Source organism: Neoarius graeffei, chromosome 1, assembly GCF_027579695.1.
Source record: "Neoarius graeffei isolate fNeoGra1 chromosome 1, fNeoGra1.pri, whole genome shotgun sequence".
NCBI classification, from domain to species: Eukaryota; Metazoa; Chordata; class Actinopteri; order Siluriformes; family Ariidae; genus Neoarius; species Neoarius graeffei.
In genome coordinates, this window is record NC_083569.1 from 118,759,667 (window position 1) to 118,787,558 (window position 27,892).

At 44.2% G+C, this 27,892-nt stretch overlaps 1 protein-coding gene across 2 annotated transcripts in view; it reads right to left on the reverse strand.

Moving 5' to 3' along the window:
- Positions 1 to 11,245: 11,245 nt before the first annotated feature.
- Positions 11,246 to 27,892, reverse strand: part of LOC132882530 (E3 ubiquitin-protein ligase TRIM21-like) — a 67,081-nt gene continuing 50,434 nt past the window's right edge. Inside the window, exons 1-6 of one of the 2 annotated variants that reach the window (XM_060915640.1) lie at positions 13,388 to 13,873; positions 13,199 to 13,294; positions 12,860 to 13,093; positions 12,617 to 12,764; positions 12,081 to 12,107; positions 11,246 to 11,981 (exon numbers count right to left, since the gene is read on the reverse strand). In XM_060915640.1, coding sequence (XP_060771623.1) covers positions 11,437 to 11,981; positions 12,081 to 12,107; positions 12,617 to 12,764; positions 12,860 to 13,093; positions 13,199 to 13,294; positions 13,388 to 13,651 — 1,314 coding nt within the window. In that variant the 5' untranslated portion in view covers positions 13,652 to 13,873 and the 3' untranslated portion in view covers positions 11,246 to 11,436. Of the gene's footprint in view, positions 11,982 to 12,080; positions 12,108 to 12,616; positions 12,765 to 12,859; positions 13,094 to 13,198; positions 13,295 to 13,387; positions 13,874 to 27,892 lie in introns of those variants that run through there. The other variant, XM_060915635.1, reaches the window with a different exon arrangement.

Below are 27,892 nucleotides of genomic sequence, written 5' to 3' on the forward strand. Positions count from 1 at the left end.
CCTAAAAAAAGCTGTTGTAAAGCCCCTTCTTAAAAAAATAATCTGGATCCTTCAGTGTTAAATAATTACAGGCCAATATCAAATCTACCATTCATCGGGAAAATCCTGGAAAAAATTGTCTTCAATCAATTAACTGCCTTCTTGATATCAAACAGCCGTTTTGATAATTTTCAGTCAGGATTTCGTGCCAATCATAGCACTGAAACAGCGCTGATTAAAGTTATAAATGACATACGTCTTAATACTGATGCAGGCAAAACATCGGTCCTGGTATTACTGGACCTCAGTGCAGCTTTTGATACTGTTGATCACAACATACTGCTATATCGACTTGAACACTGGGTTGGATTGACTGGTAAAGTTATCAATTGGTTAAAATCATACTTAAAAGATAGAAGCTTCTTTGTTACCCTGGGAAATTGTTCCTCAATGTCAATGCCCTTGACCTGTGGTGTCCCCCAGGGGTCGATTCTTGGACCATTACTTTTCAACCTTTATATGCTCCCACTTGGGCAAATTCTCATCTCATCTCATTATCTCTAGCCGCTTTATCCTTCTACAGGGTCGCAAGCAAGCTGGAGCCTATCCCAGCTGACTACGGGCGAAAGGTGGGGTACACCCTGGACAAGTCGCCAGGTCATCACAGGGCTGACACATAGACACAGACAACCATTCACACTCACATTCACACCTACGGTCAATTTAGAGTCACCAGTTAACCTAACCTGCATGTCTTTGGACTGTGGGGGAAACCGGAGCACCCGGAGGAAACCCACGCGGACACGGGGAGAACATGCAAACTCCACACAGAAAGGCCCTCGCCGGCCCCGGGGCTCGAACCCAGGACCTTCTTGCTGTGAGGCGACAGCGCTAACCACTACACCACTGTGCCGCCCCTTGGGCAAATTATCAATAAAAATTCAATTTTGTATCACTGCTATGCAGATGATACCCAAATTTATTTTGCTCTATCACCAAATGATTATGCCCCCCTTGAATGTCTCTACCAGTGTATCGATCAAATCAATAGCTGGATGTCACAAAATTTTCTTCAGCTGAACACAGATAAAACAGAAGTAATTCTATTTGGAAAAAAGATGAAAGACTCAGGATTACCACTATTCTTGACACAAAAGGGATTAAAACTAAAGAAATGGTTAAAAATCTTGGTGTTTTCATTGACAGCGAGCTAAACTTTGACAGTCACATGAAAGCAATCACTAAAACGGCATTTTATCACCTAAAAAACATTTCCAAACTAAGAGGACTTATGTCAAAACATGATCTGGAAAAACTAATACATGCCTTCATCTCTAGTAGGGTTGATTACTGCAATGGCCTTTTCACAGGCCTGCCAAAAAAGACCATCAAACGACTTCAGCTGGTTCAAAATGCAGCGGCTAGGGTTCTCACATGAACAAAAAGAACAGAGCACATTACTCCAATTCTAAGGTCCCTTCACTGGCTTCCAGTAAGTTACAGAATTGACTTTAAAGCATTGCTGCTGGTGTACAAATCTCTAAATGGTACAGGGCCCAATTACCTCTCTGATATGTTGCAGCGACCTAAACCAATCAGATCTACCAGATCGCAACAGAAAAATTTACTATTAAAACCAGTTGTTAAAACAAAGTGTGGTGAAGCAGCTTTTAGCTACTATGCAGTACAGCTATGGAACCAACTGCCAGAGGACATTAAAAATGCTCCTGCTGTTGGCAGCTTCAAATCTAGGTTAAAGACCAAGTTGTTTTCAGATGCTTTCTGTTAAATAATTAATATTTTTTACATTTTTTATAATCTTTACTTTCTCTGCATGTTTTAAATTTACTTTAACTTTATTCTATTTTATTCTGCTAGTTTTTTTCCCTTTCTCTTTCTTTTTCTCCTTTTTCTTTTTGGCATTTTAATATTTTATTTCTACTGTTGTTTAATTCTTATTATTTTCTTTTAATTCTTTTACTTCTTTTAATTAATTATTTTAGAATAAAGATAAAATTATTTTATGTAATTTTATTTCTCTATTGTTTACTGTTTTGTTTTTACTTCTGTAAAGCACATTGAACTGCCATTGTGTATGAAATGTGCTATATAAATAAACTTGCCTTGCCTTGCCCTGCGAATCCCTGGCCAATAGAACCGGGCCATTATTTGGGCTAGTGTCTTATCCTGCCCCAAGTGTCCAGCCATGGGATTAAAGTGAGCCACTTGGAATATGAATTCCCAGCGGCTCTTTGGAATTAATAACTGTGTTATCTCTTCACTAGTTTGAGTGTCCTGCGTCACTCGGTATAGCCTATCCTTAATAATAGCAAAGTAGGGGAAGGCCAGCGGCGCATTTGGCTGGAGAATTTGATGTTCGATTACTCTCGCTTGGTCAAATGCATGCCGCAGAGTCTCGTCTTGTGACTGCTCTAATGGGAAATCCCCAAGGTAATCCCCAAGAGGGGGAGGAGGGGTGGGGTGCTCCTCACTTTGCATGTCGCCCAGACACGGTGCTGATCTAGACAGCTCTGTGACAGCTTCTCCTGCCAATGCTACTCCGGGGCTTTCCCTAGCTGAATTACGGCAGGACCCACTCTTCATTAATTCCTTAAACCCCGGCCAATCAGTCCCCAAAATTAGCGAGTGGGTGAGACGAGGGTTGACTGCTGCCTTTACACTATATTTTTTCCCTCGAAATAGAATGTGGACGGACACCAAAGCATAGTTGTGAACATCCCTGTGCACATACAACACCTTCACCATTCGTGCTCTCCCCAATACCTCACCTTGCACCAGGCTTTGGTGGATTGAGGTCTGGTTACAGCTGGAATCCACCAAAGCCTGATACGTATCCCCTTGGACACTTACTGGTATTCGATATGCTCCGGCCCAATTGAGAGTGGTTTCTGGCGCATCGGGGACCTGGACCACTGCGCCCACCTCCATCACAGAGCACTGATGTTGGAGATGTCCCGGCTCCCCGCAGCGCCAGCACACTGGCCCAGGCTCTCCCTCTGCACCAGTGTTACAGGCATCACTCACCTGAGGGGGAGGAGACACAGACAAGGAAGGGGGAAATGGGAGGACACCATGGGTGCGCCAGGCCAGCTGGGGGGGAGCCGGCCCCTGCCTCCACGGTGGGGGAATGGGGTGAGGATGGGAAACAGAGGGAGAGGGAGAAGAGAGAGGAGAAGAGGAGACATGCTGTCCTGCCATTGGAACTGCTGCCATGTGATCCTCTGCCAGCTCAATTGCCTGGTCCAGTGGTGCCGGGCGATGGCACTGGACCCACTCCGCCGGTCCTTCCGGAAGTCGCGTGACGAATTGCTCCAGTATCACCAGGTCGATCACTCCCTTGGCGTCGCGGTCGTCTGCCCTCAGCCACCACCGGCAGGCATCCCAGAGTTGCTGCCTGAATGTGAACAGCCGGCCAACCTCCTCCAAGCGCAGCGAGCGGAAGCGCTGCCGTTGTTGGTCTGGGGAGCAGCCGACACACTGGAGGATGGCTCTTCGAAGGTCTGCGTAGACAAGCCGGCTGTTGGCAGGGAGCTGCAAGCCGGCCAGTTGCGCCTTGCCCATCAGCAGGGGAAGGAAGCGTGCTGCGCGCTGGTCCACTTCCGGGTCATCATGCGGACCCATGTTTGTTAAGGTGAGGTGGGGAGGGTCTGCTCCGGTGGTGGTCGTGGGCCCTGCCAATGCAAGCAGGTGCTGGAATGCCTGGTGGTCCTCCTGTTGGGCCAGCACCAAGGCTTCGAACCGTTGCTCCTGCTCCTTCCGGAGGGCGACCAGCGCTTGGTGCTGGTTCTGCTGGGCCGTGGCGAGGGCATGGATCAGCTACTTAAACGGCGAGGACTCCATGGGGCTCTTCCCTTCCGTACTCTTCCTGGGTTTCAGCACCACTGTAGTAGACTCTGGTGTGGGTGGAGCACAGAAGCACAGTAGGTGGTTGTTTACAATTCGTTTCTTTCCTTTATTGCTGCTTTACAACACACAACTTAGACTCACTCACACACACACACACACACTCACTCACTCACTCACTCTCTCTCTCTCTCTCTCTCTCTCTCACACACAGCCACACACTGGCTAGTAGCAAGCCCTCAGCGCCGTCCTCCCCTTCTCACTCTCCTTTTATTGGGTGCAGTCACTGAAGGAGACACACAAACACACGTTAACAGGTGTCGTGACATGACCACTCACCTTCCCTGACTCCGCCCTCCATTCACAGACTGACACTTGGCCATGCCCCTGCTCCCACAGGGTTATTTCTGGTTCATGGTTTTTTGCACTAAAAGTCTTTTCTTGTTCAGGGTTTTTTGTGCTAGCATTTTGAAGGGCAAGGGTTAACTTGGAGACATAGTTAACATAAGATGAAGGGGGTAAATCATTATAAGCTAGGTCCAGTCGTGGGCCTGAGCATCCTGATCCTGCTGGGGCTCACGGGAGGATTCGTGTGGTGGTCAATACAGGGAACCCAGGCTGACAGAGTCGAAGACAGTTGGTGGCATTGGTTCAGTGGATGGAAGACACTGATTCCATCCACCATACCGGTCCTGGGCGTAGTGATTGTGATGCTATGTTTGCTCCCTGTTTTCTGTCAATGTTGTATGTCTGTGTTTCAGAGGCAGCTGACAAATATTGGTTACCAGATGGTGAAAATAGACCTAGACGACTTGCCTGACGGGCAGCACGGTGGTGTAGTGGTTAGCACTGTCGCCTCACAGCAAGAAGGTCCGGGTTCGAGCCCCGTGGCCGACGAGGGCCTTTCTGTGCAGAGTTTGCATGTTCTCCCCGTGTCCGCGTGGGTTTCCTCCGGGTGCTCCGGTTTCCCCCACAGTCCAAAGACATGCAGGTTAGGTTAACTGGTGACTCTAAATTGACCGTAGGTGTGAATGTGAGTGTGAATGGTTGTCTGTGTCTATGTGTCAGCCCTGTGATGACCTGGCGACTTGTCCAGGGTGTACCCCGCCTTTCGCCTGTAGTCAGCTGGGATAGGCTCCAGCTTGCCTGCGACCCTGTAGAACAGGATAAAGCGGCTACAGATAATGAGATGAGATGAGACTTGCCTGACTGGCTTCCAAACCCACATGAAGACTATAACCCACCATTTGACGACGTCAGCACAGCTGATATGAAATTAGCCCTAGCTTAAAACACTCTTATTTGTGGTTGTTTTCTGTTCTATTGTTTCCTGATCTATGTATATAGCTTTCTAGCATTAAGACCTCTATTGCCCCTTTTCCACCAAAGCAGTTCCAGGGCTGGTTCGGGGCCAGTGCTTAGTTTGGAACCGGGTTTTCTGTTTCCACTGACAAAGAACTGGCTCTGGGGCCAGAAAAACCGGTTCCAGGCTAGCACCAACTCTCTGCTGGGCCAGAGGAAAGAACCGCTTATGTCAGCGGGGGGGCGGAGTTGTTAAGACCAACAACAATAACAAGACCGCGAAAGATCACCATTTTTAAGCGATGAGAAGCAGCAGCTGTACAAACACGAAGTCATCCATTATTATTGTTGTTGTTGTTGCCGCTGCTGCTTCTACCGTGTTGCTTTTGCTTTCATATTCGCGCCAAGGTTTATGTAAACGTAGCGCCGTAACTGACGTATACAGCGACGTAACTGACGTATACAGCAACGTAATGATGTATACAGTGATGTAATGACATGGCTCCGCTTAGCACCGTGAGCTATGGAAAAGCAAACTGGTTCTCAGCTGGCTCGCAAGTTGAACGAGTTGTGAACCAGCACCAGCACTGGCTCCGAACCAGCCCTGGAACTGATTTGGTGGAAAAGGGGTATATGTCTTACAAAACAGCCTTAGAATTATCCCTGTACACTTGATGACGTGTTAAGTTGAATCTCTCCAGGAACTCTTACCACTGAAATTGTGTACATTTCTTTCCTTCAGCAATTATTATCCTGTAGGATAAAAAGGGGGAAATGTGAAGGAAATTTAGCAGATGAACATTCCCATTCTGTGTCCTTGGCTCAACAGCTGGTGATAAGCAGGCTGCCTTATTTGTTTCATGTTATGTTATGCCTAACCACACATCTGCTGCAGATCTCAGAGCACACCAGGTGCATGCCCTAACAAAGAACTGATGTTTAGCTTCAAGGGCAAGCCTCGAGCCAATCACGTGGAGATGCAAGCAGTAAGCGAATGTCTTTAGAGTATAATAGATAACAGCCACTAAGACACAACTCAGAGTGCACACTCTCAGCATCACCTGAGGTGGTGTCTTCTTCTTTTCCTGTTTTATATCTGTTTTTATTAGATCTACTATAATAAATAACTGAAAAGACAACTGCTAAGTGTTCTGAAGTGTTTATTAGAAGTTTCCATTATAGAGCATATCAGACAAAAGCCCTCCACAAAGGAACACAGGTACATAATGATATGTCTGTATCAAGCAATGAGAGAATGCTGGACTCACATGCACATATTGGTATTGTTGCTCCTTCACTCGGTCAGAGTTGTGCTCAAATGGAACATGATATATCTGTTTCATCCTCAGCTGGTGTTGATTCAAGACACAGTCAATTGTGCACAGGCTGACTTGGTTAATGTTTGCAAAATGGACATTGTCTTCCAGGACTCTGTTTGATTTCCCTCAGGGTGATGCCATTATTTTCCAAAACCATGTTGATTATGGTGGTCTCTTGCTCCTCTGTGAATTTCTGGCTTTTGCCACCTCTAGCTGGCTGTCTTTCTGTTCTGTGAAAGTACAGCTATTGTTCTTGGTTGCCGTCATCGTTGTTGTCTTTCTCCTCCTCTTCTGTTGTCGCACTTCATTGTTGAAATCACAATCCAGCTCACACATGCCACTTGTATTTGACCTGCTTATATCCTGTTTACTAAATGTTCACACATCACTGATTGGACACATGCATACTTGCCAACTTTTCAAAATTCTCATGGGGAGAAAAGTGCGTGAATGACATTTTCAATTGGACGAGGGTATGATGCACGGTTGAAACAATAAAAACAGTGGATCCCAATTAATTGCAAACCATTTGAAATTTATACAATTAAAGAGTTTTTGAATTGTTCATTTTGTTCTACAACCCCGATTCCAAAAAAGTTGGGACAAAGTACAAAATTGTAAATAAAAATGGAATGCAATAATTTACAAATCTCAAAAACTGATATTGTATTTACAACATATCAAAAGTATCAAGATATTGTATTCACAACATATCAAAAGTCGAAAGTGAGACATTTTGAAATTTCATGCCAAATATTGGCTCATTTGAAATTTCATGACAGCAACACATCTCAAAAAAGTTGGGACAGGGGCAATAAGAGGCTGGAAAAGTTAAAGGTACAAAAAAGGAACAGCTGGAGGACCAAATTGCAACTCATTAGGTCAATTGGCAATAGGTCATTAATATGACTGGGTATAAAAAGAGCATCTTGGAGTGGCAGCAGCTCTCAGAAGTAAAGATGGGAAGAGGATCACCAATCCCCCTAATTCTGCACCGACAAATAGTGGAGCAATATCAGAAAGGAGTTCGACAGTGTAAAATTGCAAAGAGTTTGAACATATCATCATCTACAGTGCATAATATCATCAAAAGATTCAGAGAATCTGGAAGAATCTCTGTGTGTTTATCATCAGCCACCCCATATAAACACACCAAGGAGATTCACGCAGCACAGATAAATATTCGCTGTAAGTTTTGTCTTGCTCATGCTCACACACTGTTCCTCAACCTTGTTTATGTTTTTGGATTACAATTTTTGCCTGCCACTTTTGGGACCTTTCATTGTCACTTTGGCTTTGTACTTTGTTTACATGTTGATTACAACTTTGCTTGCTGTTTTTTGGGCCTTAACACCATCTTCTGGGAAATAACTAAATTGGTTTTGGATTGTGCTGCTGTGCCTGTCACCTGCCTGCCTGCATCACAAATCAACTCCTCAGGGATGCTTCCTCTCATTTCCAGTAGTTGCACATTGGGTCCTATCTGTTACCGTGGCCTTTGGGTTGTGACAGTTTCCCCTACAGTTCAAAGACATGTGATTAGGTTAATATGGGGCAGCCATGGCCTGAGGTTGGGCTGAAGTGCCCTTGAGTAAGGGCACCTAACCCACAACTGCTCCCTGGCACTGCAGCATAGCTGGCCACTGCTCTGGGTACGTGTGTGCATGCTCATTGTTCACTTGTGTTCCCTGCTTCAGATGGGTTAAATGCAGAGGTTAAATTTCACTGTGTGCTTAAGTCTGTACTTGAGTGTACATGTGACAAATAAAAGGCTTCTTGGCCTCTTTGTCTTCTTCAAAGTGCACCACACCACTAAATGGGTTTTGTGAATGAGAATATGTTTAGAGTTTTGCAAAATGGGTGATTCAGATTTGCAATTTGTGTCTAACCAGATGAACAGTGTTTAAAATGTTGGCAATTGTTTGACTGATTCAATAAAGTTGTTTTGGCAATTGACAATTTTCAAAAGTAAACTCATCTCATTATCTCTAGCTGCTTTATCCTTCTACAGGGTCGCAGGCAAGCTGGAGCCTATCCCAGCTGACTATGGGTGAAAGGCGGGGTACACCCTGGACAAGTTGCCAGGTCATCACAGGGCTGACACATAGACACAGACAACCATTCACACCTATGATCAATTTAGAGTCACCAGGTAACCTAACCTGCATGTCTTTGGACTGTGGGGGAAACCGGAGCACCCGGAGGAAACCCACGCGGACACGGGGAGAATATGCAAACTCCACACAGAAAGGCCTTCGCCGGCCACGGGGCTCGAACCCGGACCTTCTTGCTGTGAGGCGACAGCGCTAACCACTACACCACCGTCCAAAAGTAAAATATTTTACTGAAATGCCATGTTTACTGAAATTCAAGTTACCAGATCTTGAGTAGTTGTTAAACCCTCCTTCTGAAATAGTCTTCAGTAACACTTCCACATGTTTAAGAGCTAAAAGCAGGAAGCTCAGGTCAGTGTGTTGCCCTTTAAAAAAAAAAAAATTCTTAACCCCTTTCCATGTCAATACCAGTAAGCAATCTCACAGGTTTGATTTGTCTGTACTTAAGAATGTTGAGTTGACAAAGTATGAGTGATTCAGAAATATAGTCCCTCAACCGCTGAGGAGATTCTGCCTCATGGCTCTGAGCACAGCACTGACTCAGACACAACTGTTCAGAGATCTTTCTCAGTTTATTGAAAGACAAACATGAGCCTATATCCACATTCAAGAGTGTAGTGACATGATTGGAAAATGTAATTTCAGGAAGTGGAGTTGGCTGAGTATGATAGAGTAGCTTCAACAGGTGATGGAAAATTACTGACCAGGATAGCCTTAAGAAAAACAGAGAGCAGGTGTGCAAGTAAAGATAACTTTCAAGGATTTGATTAAAACTAACCAAAACAAGGAGTAAGCATACCAAACAAATATCTCTGTCAGAGACACTGAAAACTAGAACCTGAATAGTGGCGCTAACAAGGCATGAGGAGAGACAGGTGAGAGTAATTAGTGAGGTACGTGGCATGCTGGGGCTGATGGGTAGTGTAGTTCTGTACCTTTGGCACTACCATGATGGTGTTAATTTTCAGAGATGTCTTATAGCTAATCAGTGTTGGGCAAGTTACTTCAAAACTGTTTTGCATTATTTATTACTTGTTACTGTCATTTTAAAGTAATTAGTTACATTACAATATTACTGTATTTAAAATGTAAGGCATTACACTACTATTGCATTACTTTTAAGTTACTCTCACCAAAATAACTGGAAGTATGGATTTGGCAATTTAAATGTAGCTCAAGACGCTCAATTAGCTCATCACACATCCAGTGGAAGGTGATGTGGTATCTGACTGAACTAGGCTTATGGTTAAAAACAGTTGAACATAATAGCCACAGTGATGGCTCATGGCACAATACAAGGAACAATCATCGCAAGAACAGACAAAAGGTGAAAGTCTGGCAAATTGTGATAGAAATACTGTAACTTTAGGCCTATTCATATTAACATTAATTGAACTGTATTGGATTGTAATGTCTAAAGATATGACATGATACAAAATTAGCATTTCTATGCCTTTATTGTTTTCAAGTTTACAGCATTAAGCATAGTTTATGCTTCATAAAAAAAAAAAAGATTAGCCCTAAGGGATATGACTCCATTTCAGAAATTTAACAAAAATGAACATATTATGGCAAATCGTAGCCTACAATAAAACTGGCCTGAAAAACAAACAAACAAACAAACAAAAAAACCCCCCAAGCCTTTTAAATCACGGCTAGACAATGACTATTAGCTATATGAGGCGACCCAGTCACATTTCGAAAAACAGAATTAGAAATAACAAAATCCAAGTGCTTTTAATGATATTGAAGTGCTTAGGCATATTAGCCCTCGAAGGAAAGGCAGCTCAATCACTTTAGTCTGACTTACAACCAGAAAAAAATCTCAGTTATACAGGACAAAAATGTAAACAAACTGTCAGCATATCTTCAACAATATACTCTGCCACAAGTCTCCTAACCTCCTGAGGCTGAAGGAGCATCTCAGAGCGGCAGAACGTTAATTTTGGCTGCTTTGTGATTTTATCGCCACTCTCATCCTCCGCTTGCTTCCTTGCTAACTTCATGTTACGATGGCACCTCTGTAAATGCTTAGTTAAATTACTGGTGCTATTTCGGGAAGTGGACAGTTCTTTAGGTTTAGCACACAAACTGCATTTGACTACGATGTTCTTCACATCCTTATTTTTCACAAACTTAAAGTAATGGGCGTGTGCCCCTCAGGAGAATGTGCTATCCGACATTAGATCATCTGCAGGTTCACTCATCTCTCTCTCCTGTCTGACTAGCCTAAAGGAAAAGGAAGTGAAACATTTTGCGTGGATGTTTCACCTCTGCTGATCTCGTGGTGATTTTGGCGAATTTGTATGAAGGAAAAAAGCCCACCACTTCATTCCAGGTTAAAAATGCATTGTAACGCGCGTTACTGACATTTGTACCAAGTAAAATATTACCAATTTTTTTTCTGTAATGCCTTACATTACCGCGTTACTGCAAAAAGCAATGCATTACAGTAATTCGTTACTTTTGTAACGCGTTACTCCCAACACTGTAGCTAATACATGCTGTGAGTTAGGAATCAACTAAATATGACTGACAATCTTGTACAACTGTGGATGGAATTGTTTTAGTCACTTCAAACTCAAGGCCCTTTATCATGTTGTGCTTTTCTTATTTTGTCCACTCCCTTTCTCTACACAAACAAATAAATAAATTAAATAAATAAATAAATAAATAAATAAATGGAACATTTCAGAAACAAAATGAATGACCTGCCATTATACCCAATATAATATTTTCACAGGAAAAAGGCAGGGAAAATGTATAATATTTAAACTGACAAGATGAAAGAGGCTTTAAAACTTGGACCAACTCCATGTGATATAAGATAAAACACTAAAATAAAATAAAATCTCAGATTAGATTTGGTTAACAGGGCAGATGATCAGTGGTGCTGAATTTTTACCTTCATCATTGAGACCGGGGCTGAAGTATGGATAAAGTTTCTCAGTGAAATTCTGACCAATGAAAGAGTAGATATGAGATTTTGTATCAACATCATAGAAGGAGATCAGACCCTCCTCATAATCCACAAACACCCCCACCTTCTGAGGAGCCTGTTTCAAGGAGAGGGAGACACGAGGAGAGTCCAGAGCCTTATATTCAGTCTCATCCCTCAGCCATACACACCAGTACCCATCTTTAGGGCTGGGTGTAATTTGCCCTTTCCTGTTAATGGACTCTCTGGCTATTCCTAAATCCCACTTAGTCTTCCCTCTGACCTGCACCTCATAGTAAAATCTCCCTGAGGAGAATCCCTCCTTTCCTAACACACAAGGACAAGAATTAAACCTCTCTGGGTTATCAGGGAGATTCTGTCTTTTGTCTGCATCCTTCACTTGGTTCCCATCATCAGACAGGATGAGATAAGGATTCGATGTATCAGGATCCAGAGTCACATCCACTGAGAGACAGAAACACAGTGAACATCAGTTTTATCATCGCACAGTGTGGAACAGTGAAGAAATATACATTTAGTCAGGTGATCAAAAAGAACTCAAACCTGCATATTGTTGAATTCTCTTCAGTTCTGTTTGGAAAATAATTTTGGACAAGGTTATTTTCTGTTAAAATTTTAGTTTGCTAAATTGATGCTTAGATGGTGGGTTTTTTTTTTTCATAAATTAAAACAAAAGAATCAAGAACTCAACCAAAGCACAAACATTGCAGTGATGGGAAGCCATGACCTAATGGTGAGAGAAGCTGGTTTGGGACTAGAAGGTTGTCAGTTCAATTCCTTGGACCAGCAAGAATGGCTGAAGTGCCCTTGAGCAAGGCACAAAACCCCTAACTGGTCCTCAGGCTGCTCTGGGTATGTTGCTCTGGATAAGCGCATCTGCTCAATGCCATTAATGCAATGCAATGAAAATCTTGCTTCCAGAACTCTGTAGAATGAAGTTTCTAAACACACGCTGTACAAAACAAGTATTTCTATTTTCAGGCTATCTTCACATTACTGAAACAACAGCAGTCTAAAGAATTAAATTAGGATGAAACGTCTCAGACCAAACAAGTTCTTCCAAACAATTAAACACTTACTAATCTCTGGAACCTTCTCCATTTCCTCACTGAGAGTTTCCTGAAGCTGAGACAGAGCTCTCCTCAGAGTCTCCACACTCAGATGAGAGTTAATTGTGACGTCAGTCCAGTCCTGGGTGTGTGGAGGGCTGCACAGTGACGGGTAAATCTGCAGTACAGCAGGAGAGAGGAGAAATCCCTCAGCATGGGGACTGCTGTCCTGTCATGTGCTGCATTGCTATTGAGAAACAGAGGGACTCTGACCTGTAGGAGGTGGAGGTGATCCTCAGTGTGTGAGATCTGCTCCAGCTCAGTATTTCTCCTCTTTAGCTCAGTGATTTCCTGCTCCAGCTCTTTAATGAACTCTTCAGCTTGCATCTCTGCTGCTTTCTGCTTCTCCTCCATCACCTTAAGTAGCTCAGTCTGGCTTCTCTCAATGCAGCGCATCAGAGCACTGAAGGTCCCCACAATGTTTGCTTTCTCCTTCTCTGTGTTTTTCTAAAAGGAGACAAATTGAGAAACTATTTTATTTTATATGATTACATCATTCTCTTCATGTGTTTTTATAAGGGAGCTATTTTGTATGTTATTTAAGAGACTCACTTTATTGAGTTCGACAGAGTGTTTGGTTTCCTCAATCTTCTTCAGTCGCTCCTGGATCATCTGCTTTACTTCTGCTTGCGTCTTTCCCAACAAAGTCTGATAAAAATACACATCATATATAAAAATATTATAAAAAATGTCATATTTGTGTTAAATATGCATCATTTATTTTTAGTCTCTCATCTTCACCTGAACTGCCTTCTTAAATGGAGCAGCAAGTTCAGAGATGGATGTATTCATATGTAGTTCAGGACATATAGGGAATTCCTCCTGACACACTGGACAGTGACAGTGTGAACTGCTGTCCCAGAACTCTTTGAGACAGATCATACAGAAGTTGTGTCCACATGGACTCATGACTGAATCAGTGAACACATTCAGACAGATGGAGCACTGGAGCTGATCTTCACTCAGGACACTGCTGGAGGAAGCCATGACTGACACAGGAGACATGATGAGAGAGGATTTAGACAACACAAAACTTCACACATTGTTCATGGACACTGAATTGAATATAATCCATAACACCAGTAATGATCTCTAATCTCTCTCCTGAATGATTCATTTCTCACTGCACTTGTGCGACATTTTCTGCGACATCCTTTCATCTAAATGCATTTTTCATATTATTCCTTTTCCTGCTGAACTTGAAATTCAAAACCCAAATTTCAGGAGTATTTTAAAACACTTCATATTCATTTTAATTAATTATTACTAATTCATTGTCACAGTGTATCAAATGTCCTTAAGCATGAGGTACATTTTAATTCTCAAAGCAGGAAACAGTAGAGTTGGTGTCATGCTGTTATTGTAAATAATCAGTGAGGAAGTGGAGTTACTGTTCACACCCCAATGTTGATTATTTTTCAGTAACAGCCTGTCCCAAAGTGTTTTATTCGCCTATACCCACAGCAGTTTGGAAAAAATTTGCCCACCAGTAATTTGTCTGTAACCACCAGTAATTTGAATGATCCTAAGATATTCTGGAAAGTAATAAAATCTTCATTTGGGAGTACTACTACAAATTATCTGCCAGCTTGTATTGTAAAGGACTCCTGTACTCTAACTGGTGAATCAGCTATTCTTAATTGCTTGAATGAACATTTTGTTTCTTCCATCCATCCATCCATCCATCCATCCATCCATCCATTATCTGTAGCTGCTTATCCTGTCCTACAGGGTCACAGGCAAGCTGGAGCCCATCACCCTGGACAAGTCACCAGGGTATCGCAGGGCTGACACAGAGACAAACAACCATTCATACTCACGGTCAATTTAGAGCCACCAATTAACCTAACCTGCATGTCTTTGGACTGTGGGGGAAACCAGAGCACCCGGAGAAAACCCACACAGACACGGGGAGAACATGCAAACTCCACACAGAAAGGCCCTCACCGGCCACTGGGCTCGAACCCGGACCTTTCTTGCTGTGAGGCGACAGTGCTAACCACTACACCACCGTGCCACCCCATTTTGTTTCTTCAGGGACTTTATTCCCTGTTTTAAAGTGCATATTCTGGACCAATTTATTTAATTTTTTTATATATAAAAGTATGTCCCTTTACACACTCATCCAGAAGGGTAATTTTGCACAAGGCCATTGTGGCAGCAGGGGTGTGGCCAAGCGTCGGTCTGTGAATGGAGGGCGGAGTCAGGGAAGGTAAGTGGCAGAATCACTGCACCTGACGTGAATTAGCCTGTGTTTGTGTGTCTTCCCCAGTGACCGCGCCCTATAAAAGGAGAGAGCAGAGAAAGGGAGCTCTCTCCCGACCAGAATGCATGTGTGCGTGCGAGAGAGTGAATGAGCTGAAAAGCCACATATACAATGGGAAAAATAAAAGTTTCTGAGAACTCAGTTCTGGCCTGCCGTGCTTCTGTGCTCCACCCACCTGCTCTGATTCTACAGTGGTGCCGAAACTCGGGAACGGAGCGCAGAAGGAGACAGCCCCATGGAGTCCTCCCCCTTCAAAGACCTGGTCCATTCCCTCGCCTTGGTCCAACAGAGCCAGCACCAGGTGCTGGTCGCCCTCCGGAAGGAGCAGGAACAACAGTTCAAAGTCCTGGTGCTGGCACAGCAGGAAGATCGCCAGGCGTTCCAGCACCTGCTCGTGTCGGCGGGGTCCACCATCACCACCGCTGCAGACCCTCCCCACCTCACCCTAATGAAGATGGGTCTGCATGACGACCCTGAAGCCTTCCTCGCTCTTTTTGAGCAGGCAGCAGAGGCATGGGGTTGGCCAGTGGAATGGCGCGCTTCCTCCCCCTGCTAATGGGCAAGGCGCAGCTGGCCATGCTACAGCTCCCCGCCGACAGCCGGCTGGTCTACGCCGACCTCCACATGGCCGTCCTCCAACGTGTGGGGCGCACCCCAGAGCAGCAACAGCAGTGCTTCCGCGTGCTGCGCCTGGAGGAGGTCGGCCGGCCGTTCGCGTTTGGCCAGCAACTCCAGGATGCCTGGCGGTGGTGGCTGAGGGCCAACAACCGCGACGCTGAGGGAATCATTGTCCTGGTGGCACTGGAACAATTCATTGCCCGACTTCCGGAAGGAACAGCGGAGTGGGTCCAGTGCCATCGCCCGGTGTCACTGGATCAGACCATTGAGGTGGCGGAGGACCATATGACGACTGTTCCGACGGCAGGACAGAGTGTCTCCTCTTCTCCCCTCTCTTCTCTCTCTCCCCCCCTTCTGTTTCTTGTCCTCACCCCATTCCCCCACTGCGGAGGCGGGGGCCGGCTCCACCCCAGCCGGCCCGCCACACCAGTGGTGCCCTACTGTTTCCCACTTCCATGTCTGTGTCTTCCCTCCCTCAGGTGAGTGAGCTCTGAAACACTGGTGCAGAGGGAGAGCCTGGGCTGGTATGCTGGCGCTGCAGGGAGCTGGGGCACCTCCAGCATCAGTGTGTGGCGATGGAGGTGGGCGCGGTGGTCCAGATCCCCGAGGGATCGAGGGACTGCCCTCGATCAGGCCGGAGCATATCATATACCGGTGAGTATCCAAGGGGATACGTATCAGGCTTTGGTGGACTCCGGCTGTAATCAGACCTCAATCCACCAAAGCCTGGTGCAAGACAAGGCACTGGGGAGAGCACAATTGGCGAAGGTGTTGTGTGTGCATGGGGATGTTCACAACTACCCTTTAGTGTCAGTCCACATTCTATTTTGAGAGGAGAAATTTAGAGTAAAGGCCGCGGTTAATCTTCGCCTTACCCAGTCGATAATTTTGGGGACTGATTGGCCGGGATTTAGGGAATTAATGTCACATTTAGTGAAGAGTGGGGCCTGCCATAATTTAGCGGGGGGAGGTCCCGGTGTGGCATTGGCGAAAGCAGCTGTCACAGAGCTGTCTATGTCATCACTGCGTCAGAGTGAGGAGCAGCATGCGCCTCCTCCCTCTCTCGGGGAATCCCTCGTGGATTTCCTGTTAGAGCAGTCGCGAGACGAGAATCTACAGCATGTGTTTGACCAAGTGAGGGTAATCAATGGTCAAATGTTCCAGCCAAACGCCATCCCGTTCTTCCCCTATTTCTCCATTATTAAGGATAGATTATACCGAGTGATGCAGAACACTCAGACTAAGGAACCAATAACACAGCTTTTAATCCCAAAGAGCCGCCGGGAATTTATATTCCCGGCGGCTCACTTTAATCCCATGGCCGGACACTTGGGGCAGGATAAGACACTAGCCCGAATAAAGGCCCGGTTCTTTTGGCCAGGGATTTGCGTCGATGTCCGTAGGTGGTGTACGGTGTGCCGCGAATGCCAGTTAGTAAATCCCGCAGCCATTCCAAAAGCGCCTTTGCGCCCTCTGCCATTAATCGAGACCCCGTTCGAAAGAATTGTGATGGATCTCGTCGGGCCATTAGATCGGTCAACATGAGGATATCGCTTTATTTTAGTTCTGGTGGACTATGCAACGCGATATCTGGAAGCAGTGCCTCTTCGCAATATCAGAGCATGTAGTATTGCAGAAGCACTCTTCCGCGTCATCTCCTGAGTCGGAATCCCCAAAAGAGATCAAGGCACTATGTTTATGTCACGCACACTGCATGAACTGTATGGGTTACTGGGAATTAAGCCTATCCGCACCAGCATGTATCACCCACAGACGGATAGCTTAGTTGAACGGTTCAATCACACCCTCAAGAACATAATTCGAAAATTTGTAAGCGAGGATGCATGTAACTGGGATAAATAGCTCGAGCCCCTGTTATTCGCAGTGCGAGAGGTCCCAGAAGCTTCCACGGGGTTCGCCCCGTTCGAATTATTATACGGGTGTAAGCCGCGTGGCATTCTAGATGTGCTGCATGAAAATTGGGAGGAGGGACCTTCAACAAGTAAAAATGAAATTCAATACGTTATCGACCTGCGTGCCAAACTCCACACACTCACGCACCTAACCCAGGAGAATTTGTGGCAGGTCCAAGAATGCCAAGTCCGTCTGTACGACAGGGGCATGCACCTTATGGAATTCACACCAGGAGATAAAGTACTCGTGTTGTTGCCCATGTCGAGCTCCAAATTGATTGCCAGGTGGCAAGGACCCTTTGAGGTCACAAGGCGAGTCGGGACATCGACTATGAGGTGTGGCGAATGGACAGGGGTGGGGTGTTACAATTTACCACCTCAATCTGTTAAAACTTGGGAATGAGGAGGTCCCTGTGGCATTGGTGTCGGTGGTTCCAGAGAAGGCGGAGCTGGGGCTGGAGGTTCAAAAAGGAAAATTGACATCGCCCACCGCTCTGGTCCCCTATGGAGACCACCTCTCCCCGACCCAACTCATGGAGGTTGCCCAGTTGCAGACAGAATTTTCTGACGTATTCTCGCCCCTGCCCGGCCACACCCACCTCATAGAACACCTCACTGAGACGCCCCTGGGGCTGGTAGTGCGCAGCCACCCTTACAGACTGCCCAAACACAAAAAAAAGGTGGTTCGGGAAGAACTCGAGGCCATGCTCGAAATGGGCATAGTCGAGGAGTCCCACAGTGACTGGAGCAGCCCGGTGGTCTTGGTTCCCAAGGCCGACGGGTCGGTCCGGTTCTGTGTGGACTATAGAAAAGTCAACGCTGTGTCTAAATTTGATGCGTACCCAATGCCTCGTATTGACGAGTTGCTTGATCGACTAGGCACGGCTCATTTTTATTCGACACTGGATTTGACAAAGGGATATTGGCAGATCCCTTTGACTCCGCTATCCTGAGAGAAAATTACCTTTTCCACACCGTTTGGCTTACACCAGTTCATCACACTTCCTTTTGGGCTGTTTGGGGCACCTGCTATGTTCCAACAGTTTATGGATAGGGTCCTCCGCCCCCATGCCACCTACATGGCCGCATACTTGGATGACATCATTTTTTATAGTAATGACTGGCCGCGACACCTAAAACACCTAAGGGCCATCCTTAGGTCGCTGAAGTGAGCAGGTCTCACAGCCAACCTGAAGAAGTGTGCGATTGGGCAGGTGGAAGTACGGTATCTGGGCTTCCACTTGGGCAATGGGCAGGCGCGTCCCCAAATCAAAAAGACAGCAGCGATTGCAGCCTGCCCGAGGCCCAAGACCAAAAAGGGGGTGAGACAGTTCCTGGGGCTGGCTGGCTACTATCATAGGTTTATACCTAATTATTTGGACGTCACCAGCCCGCTGACTGATCTCACTAAAAAGGGAGCACCAGATCCAGTCCAGTGGACAGAGCAATGCCAGCGGGCTTTCTCTGAGGTAAAGGCTGCACTGTGTGGGGGGCCACTGTTACACTCCCCTGACTTTTCTCTCCCCTTTGTTTTGCAGATGGATGCATCGGACAGATGGCTGGGGGCTGTTCTGTCCCAGGAGGTGGAGGGGGAGGACTGTCCAGTGCTGTACATCAGCCGGAAGCTGTCGGTGTGTGTGAGGGCCTGTACAGCACCATAGAAAAGGAATGCCTTGCCATCAAGTGGCAGTCCTCGCCCTCCGCTACTACCTACTGGGACGCCCTTTCCCCCTCTTTTCGGACCACGTGCCCCTGCAGCGGCTCCACCGCATGAAGGATGCCAATGCGTGGATCACCCATTGGTATCTGGCACTCCAGCCATTTAAGTTCGAGGTGGTCCACAGGCCGGGGACGCAGATGGTCATGGCAGATTTCCTCTCCTGTGGGGGGGGGGGGGGGGGAGTCAGCTGCAGGCTGGATGGCTCCCTGGCCTGAGTCGGGCAGTGGGGGTATGTGGCAGCGGGGTCGTGGTCAAGCATCGGTCTGTGAATAGAGGGCAGAGTCAGGTAAGCTAAGTGGCAGAATCACTGCACCTGATGTGAATTAACCTGTTTGTGTGTCTTCCCCAGTGACCACACCCTATAAAAGGAGAGAGAGAGAGAGAGAGAAGAGAAAGGGAGCTCTCTCCCGACCAGAATGCATGTGTGTGTGCGTGTGTGAGAGAGTGAATGAGCTGAAAAGCCACATATACAATGGGAAAAATAAAAGTTTCTGAGAACTCAGTTCTGGCCTGCCGTGCTTCTGTGCTCCACCCACCTGCTCTGGTTCTACAGCCATCTGTCTACAGCAGAAAAAAATAAAATAACAAAACGTGTCTGGAAAAATCCCAAGGGAGTCTGGAGCCAGAATCATGACGTTATCTGCGGAAGCGCCAGCAGGCTGCACGAGCTTTGCGCAGTTTCAGTGCACAGCCTGTGTAGACGAAGCGCTCCCATTTCTCTCTCATTGTCCGGTCTTTTGGAAAATGATGAGTACTAATCCCATCATGATTGGTGTTGCTACACTCTCCTACGATACATCTGTTAACCATTTTAATAATTACATGATAACGTTGAAGAAATTTGCAGAAAACCACCAGGTCGTTTTCTCATAAACAAACTAGCACTGATGTAGGATTCAGAGGGAGGCGTCCCTGACATGATGTCATGAAAATCAATGTTTCCTGGGAAATTCAAATGCCAAGTTTTTTCAGAGGCGGACCAATTCGCCTCAAATGGCTTGATTTCAACTGAATTTTTCTGGTATTGCTCAAGGTAAAAAAATTGCAGAGAATGCAGAATGTTCCAGATATTTGACCAAAGTTTAATATAAAATAGGAGAATTACATTGATCTTGCTCCTGAATTTACCTGTGATATGCACTTTAAAGGGTGTCCCCTAGAGCTCCATTTTAGGACTATTGCTGTTTACCATTTAGATCAATCTCTGTGATAACCTGTCTAATGCTGCATACCATTTTTATGCAGATGACAGTCTGCTACTGTTCATCCCCTTCTGTAGATCAGACTCTAGAACAGGGGTCGGCAACCCTAGGCACGCGCGCCACAACTGGCACGCCGAGGAATTTCCAGTGGCACGCTGACGATGATACACAAACCTAATTATTCAACACATTAAAAATGTTCAAACGTCATCTTGAACTGTCATTGGCTGTTGCATGGCAAGCCTGCTCTTTTAGCATGACTACACAACAATATAGCGCCCCCCTCCCATTGTTGCCAGATACTGCTGACGTTTTCCAGCCCAAAATATGTTCAAAATGCGCCAAAATGCACTTAAAACCGCGCAATCTGGCAACACTTCCCCCTCCCCATATTTCTCACGAGATGGGCCCACTTGATGCAGCAGTTGCGCTAAGATGGCAAAGAAGCCAACAGTTCGGGCTTTCCTCTCCTCGTGGAGCAAAGAATATGGGTTCGTTTCTCAGAGGGACCGTGCTGTGTGCACGTTGTGTTTTGAAAGTGTTGTGTGTCAAACATCCAGTGTTAAATGCCATTTCGGGGCAAAGCACGAAAAGAATTTCAAAGATCAGGCAGATAGGGACGAATCAAACTTGCGCGCAGTGTGCAGATATAGAAAGCAAGCCCACACTTTAAAAGTCTTTGCCTCAGCTAAAAACAATGCCACTGAAGCTAGCTATATAATTCCTCACTGCATAGCTAAACATGGAAAGCCATTCACAGACGATGAATACATTAAGGAGGCCTTTCTCTCCGGCTCGGATAGTCTTTTTGAGGGGCTGCCAAATAAAGAGACAATAAAATCAAGAATAAAAGACATGCCCGTATCAGCCAGAACTGTTGAGCGACGAATTGGTGAAATGGCAGAAAACATAAGCGTGCAGCAAAAAACTGGCATAAAAGATGCAGCGGTGTTTAGCATTGCGTTTGACGAAAGCGTAGATGTGAATGATGTGGCACGTTTGGCAGTGATGGCAAGATATTGTGATGTGACTGTGAGAGAGGAGCTCTGCTGTTTAAAGCCAATGAATCCTGCTGGGCATCTTTACCCAAAAAGTTCAACTGTCTTCGCAATATCGCACTGGCTTTATTGTCAGTGTTCGGATCAACATATCCGTGTGAACAGATATTTTCGCACATGAAGAATGTACTTTGCCCCTCCCGAAGTTGTCTGACAGCGGGCCATTCGGAAGCATGCGTCCAACTCAAAGTGACCAATTACCATCCCCACATCTCGGAGCTAAGTAAGGGGAAGCAGGGCCAGGGATCACATTGACTGATAGGCAAAACATTTATTTTGTAACAAGGCTACTTCAAATTTACAGTTTATTGTTAAGCCACTTTATGTAGGCTACTTGTCAATGTTCTCTGATGCTCATTATTTAATTTTTTTCTGTAGTTTTATTATTCATCAGTTCCATTTCCATTAGGCTGCTACGTCTTTATTGTGAATAACTTGGGCCTGTTACCTACTGAAAGATTTTGGATATTATTTTGTGAATTTGTATAAGCTGCTTGCAATGTTGTTATCCAATGTGTATGTGGGTGTGTGTGTTCTGAAACCTTGTGTGTGAGGTTAATGGCATAAAACAAGTGCAATGGTGTTTTACATTTGCTCAATGCATTAAATATCCATATCCGTCTAAAATGTGTGGTGTCTAATTACACATAGTTAACAACACCTATTTGAATGGCACACTAACTAACAAGAAAATTTCTAATTGGCACTACATGGCAAAAAGGTTGCCGACCCCTGCTCTAGAATATCTGCAGTCTGTCTTTGATGTTGTTCAGTTTCATTTGACTTGGCTTAAAGTGCTGATGCCACGAACATGACTCTATGCAATTTCTTAAATAAACTATACAACATGGCAAACATGTTAAATTTCTGTTATAATTACGTGAAAAGAAGCTGTTGTTATGCAAATATCCAACTTTTAATTGCACAGATCAAGAAAACTGGGTCCGTGGCTCACGGCCATGTTGTGACGTCAGCGGGAGAACACGCTGTGGTTCACTGGCTGTTCTACTCATAGACATCCTATGGTTCTACTCTGGTTCTACTCAGTGGAAATGGTGCATGAAAACGCCGGTGAACTCTCTAGTGCTAGCTCTTCCTCTTCTGGGAGTCTAGAATTGTGTTGATCTCTTCCGAATAGAATCTATGATAGCCTACCCTCTTTACCCTTTGCCTCTCGTTGCTAGGCGGCAGTTACATGAAAGCCGCAAGCTTTCACAAGCAAATACATGACTGATATCATGCCGACTTTATGATTACATTTATGATTATCATGTAGAATCTATAGCTCTACGTACCTTTATCTTATGTCGTTTCACAACACATGTTCTGACAGGAGGACTGTCTTTGGAGCAGGTGTTCTGAAATTTCATCCTACCCATGAAAACGTCCTACCCATGTTAACTGCGCATGCGTACAACGGCGAATTCACAGGGCCATAATTTTCTGCTACTGTATTACACAAGGTTAGTTTCTTGTATTTTTAATACCTTCTATGACCAGTATTCAATGCATATGTTTGACAGTCAAATAGTTCAACTTGCCACGTGCATGATATGTGTTTGAATGCAGTTTGAATAGCTAATACTGCGAAGCATTGTCATTTTCATGTAGTCATAAAACTTGCTCATGCGTCTACAAAATTAGCCCAGACTTTGCAGTTTGCGAGACGAAATACATCTTTACAATACATTATCTCACTGTGTAGCCTAAGCTAGTTTACAAGACGATGTACGTTTTTATGATACATGATATGATTGTTTCTGAGAGCATGCAGTTCGATGTTTAATAGCTCTGTTTACCAGCTGTTTCGAAACTTACTCAGTAGCCTACCTTTACATTAGCGCAGGGTTTGCATGTCTCTGGTATTACATAGGCTCATTTGCAAGTCTCTATGATATTGACCTACAGTCATTTTAACATTACTGTACAGACATGGAAAGTAAATGGGATCAGGTGCATGCCCTCCTGACAGAAGGCACATACCCCTCGGGGTATGGAAAAAGTCAGAGGCAAAACCTGAGAAGATATGCCTCCAAATTCAGTGTAAGGGGTTAGTATCACAAGTCTATGATGCATGTTATTTAGAATACTGTATGTGGCGATAACGCATTATTAAAGTAATGTATCATTAACAGAAAAAGATCTCTGGTTTGGTAATAAGAAGGTGGTGAAAAAGAGGGAGGAAGCCAGGAGACTTTTCATGGAGTTCCATTCCTCCCCCATGGGAGGTCATACTGGCATCCTTAAAACATGGGCAGCAATCTCTTCCAGGTTCTACTGGACCGGGATGTCTGTAGACATAAAAAATTGGGTATGTTTTTTTTTGTTTTGTTTGTTTAATATAAACTGACTGTCACACACAAATAATGTTAATAATGTAGTTTATATATTTTCAAGATCTTAGAATGTGACAGATGCCAAAAGGTTGGAAAACCATTGACTGCAGTGGGGGAGTTGTAGCCGATAAAGGTAAATACATATTAATACTCGTGCAAAACTATACAGTAGGTAACAATAGTGTGAAATCACATTCTCCCTATTTCCTTATGGGAGGTGAACAGTTTAGTGTTATGGTTATCTTTATATTACTTTTTTTTAGGTCTCTGGCGTGTGGGATTTGATTGGGATCAACCTTACTGGACCACTTCCCAAAACTGTCAATGGCTTTCAATACATTTTGACAGCTACTGATTTTTTTTCCAAGTGGGTGGAAGCTTTTCCACTCAAGTCCAAATCAGCTGCAGAAGTTGCAAGATGTATTTGCAGTATTATATACAGGCATGGCTGCCCAAAGCGCATTCTCTCTGACCAGGGAAGAGAGTTTGTGAATGACGTATGTACATTTAAATAACAAGCATTCAAAACATCTGCACAGTTGTCTATCAACAGTTGACAATTGCCTTGTTAATGTGAATCAACCAATAATGTCAGGTAATTAGTTTAGTCTTCACTTTGATTTTTTCTTTTTATTTTTTAAAGCTTAACAACAGACTTTGAGTTGCTCTGCATAGAGAGAAGCGTGGCCGCAGCCTATCATCCACAAACAAATGGTCTGGATGAAAAGACAAATGACAACATCAAATGGTACTTTTATAGTATGTGCAAGTCATCATATTTATTATTGCAATAATATTGTATTATTGCTGTTTTTCATGATAATTATTTTATTTTAGAGCCCTCAAGAAACTGGTTAATGACCAACAAAATGACTGAAGATTTATCTTGAGGCAACTTTGTTTTCTCTGCGGTCCAAAATTCACACTACCACAAAGTACTCTCCATTTTTTTTGATGTATGGACGAGAAGCAGTATTTCTGTCAGAGGTACCTGCTGAAATGCCGGTAAGTATTATGATATGGCCACTCAGTGCTTTGACTTTGTTTACAAAAACTGTTTTTTTTTCTGTTTAAAACTGTTATTTTGTCACTGCCATTACGGGGTTGCTTCTATGTTTTCTTTTCTGTGGGTTTGCTTTTGGTAGTCAAAGTGGAAACTGCAAACAAGAACACATTCAGGGGTAATGCTTGGTCTCTTAAGTGTGGCAACAGGGTTCTTAAATGGTGGTATGAACAGGTGCTGAATTATAAACTATAAAACACAGCTGTTTAGCTTAATTTCCTTTTGTGCCAGTAATTAATTACATTGTATGAAATTGTTTTAATTATAGCTTTTAGATATTGTCCCAGCAGAAGAAAAGTACAGTGAAGTAGTGGAGCAAAAAGCAAAAGAAATGACAGCAGTTAAAGAACAGGCTGAGGAAAACATTAGAAAGTCCCAAGAGAAACAGAAGGAGGCATATTCAAGAAAAGTAATGAAGAAGTTCAAAAACCTTAAGTACAGCATTGGTGATGAGGTACTTCTGTGTAACATGAGGAAGCATGGAAGGAAGGGAGGCAGGATTGAAGCGGATTTCTCTGGACCTTATATGATAGAAGCAATTAGCGGTAGGCTTGTCACGCTAAGTACATCTCAAGGAGCTACTCTGAAAAACAAATACAACATCAACCACATAAAACCCTATAGAAGAAGCGCATCTACAGATGTACGAGACCAGACTGGCCCTGTGCCTAGTAAGGTTGACATCACGAAGACATCTGATGTGTTCCCTGAAATCTGCCCTCTGCCTTCAACAAATCAACAGTCTGAACGGCCTTCTGTTATTCAGTTTTGTGGCAAAATGCCAGCAGAACACACTGATACAGATAAACAGGTAGACAATACAGTAGCTGAAGTGCAGGAAATGGACCATATTCCGCCAAAGATTAACCGCAGCATCCAGCAAGAAGGTTTGATTGGCGCCTTAACTTTTTGGGTTTTTGGTTCTGACCCGTTGGTCAAACCTTCTCCACCGGTTTGTTCTCTACCTGGTGGAGATGTTGGTGCTTTTCTTCTTCAGGTTAGCCTGTTGGCTATTTTCATATTTCTAACAAGATGTTTCATCTGCCCCGTTTCATCTAACAAGTCATTTTTCGGCTTTTACTAACAATGACATTTTACTAACAATTCATTATTATACTTTTATTAACACTACCCCACCCTCACCCACTAACTTGATGTTATACCAGAGGTGGGAAAACTACAGCCTGGGGGCCACATGCAGCCTGCTGGGCCATTTCATCCAAGCCCTCCTATCAATTAGCCTACCTGCAACATTTGGCCCTTCAGACGATATTTAAAACCCAATGTGGTCCTTGGGTCAAAACAGTTTTCCACCTCTGTGTTATGTTTGAGTAATGTATACGCCTCCTTGTCTGTGCTAGTTCATTATGTTTTTATTAACAGTTTCTTTGGCCTATTTATTCACGTTTTCATAAAGTTAATAAATATATTTTGCCACACTTTTTCTTTGTATTTGTTTTAGTGAAGGAACTCTGGGCGGCTAAAGACCGTGGCAAAGCTGAAGTAGTTGTTGGATCATATTCACTGTACCAATCCTCTTTCCGTATGCTGCAAGGATCAGGATGGCTTTCAGATGAAGTAATAGATGACTACTGTAATTGAATACAAAACTGTTTTACTTTTTTTTGTTATTTCATTGTTGTTTTCTCTTTTATGCTAGGTTATTGATGCGTACATTCACCACTTGCTACAACAACACAAGGTATGTGTTAGTTTTGAATGGAAATTACTTGACATGGTCTGTGAATGTACTTTTGCACTAACAAATATGTTGATAATTTTATCAGGAAGCCATATTTCATCTCGGTGCCGTTGTGGCAAGCGCCCTCTTCTTTAATGGACAGTTTAGATGTCTCCATAAGGTAATGTACCTATTAAGAAAGTAAGTAATTTCTTTTGACGTAGGGTTCTACTCATCCTTATTAATCATATTATTTCTATATTATTTGTTACAGATGAAATTCCCAGCTGAGGATGTTTGGCTGTGTCCTGTGAATGTTACAGCACATTGGATTCTTGTGGTCTGTTTCCTAAATGTTTGTTTTTGATAACACAGTACTTTGAAAGATTTTCTGTCTTTTGTTATGTGGACAGATTTGAACAAATTCTCGGTTTGAACAAATTAAGCAGGCTGTGCAAGACTCTGTAGAATAATCATTTAGCTTTGTAAAGAAAGTCCTTATACAGCTTGTTTGTTGATATGAAATATGAAATTACTTTACTTTAGGTTGTGAACATGGCAGAGAAGTCACTTACTGTAATTGACCCAATGGGAAATGAGGATGCCTACAACAGGAAGATTCTGAGGAACTGGCGGTAATATATAGAATAATTTGCTTAATTTGAATATTTTTTCTTTTTTCGAGATAATTTTTTCTAAAAATGAAGTTTTAAAACAATAATTTTAATGCTCTAATAGAAACTTTCTGAGGAATAGGACAAGCGAGGAGTCCAAATATGCGTGGACGGTGCAAACCATGAACCACAACCACCAGATGGATGGCAGCAGTTGTGGGGTTCTAGTGTTGAAGGTACTATTTTCCTACGTTTATGTCCTTTGAAGATTTAGCTAATAGTATTTCATTGCATAGATTATGTATCTAGAAGCCTATGTGGTATTATGTAGATAATGTACCAAAATCAATCCCATAATTACATTCATAATTAATTTACAGTACACCGAAGAATTGCTTCAGAGTGGACACATTTATGATGTGCAAACAACTGCAGAAGCCGTCAGTGGGCACAGGATGAGCATAGCCTGTTCACTGCTAAAACACACACGCACACACACAGGGGAGGCATTGGACTACGTTGAGTGAAGCCTGTCTCCCCACACACACACACACACACACACACACACACACACACACAGGGGAGGAACTGGACTACAACACTGTGAAGCTTGTGTCCCCCCCCCCCACACACACGGAGGCATTGGACTACGACGCAGTGAAGCCTGCCCCCCCCCCCCCCCCCCCACACACACACACAGGGGAGGCATTGGACTACGACGCAGTGAAGCCTGTCCACCCCCCAGAGGAAGCAGATATTTATGGGGATTTGTTAT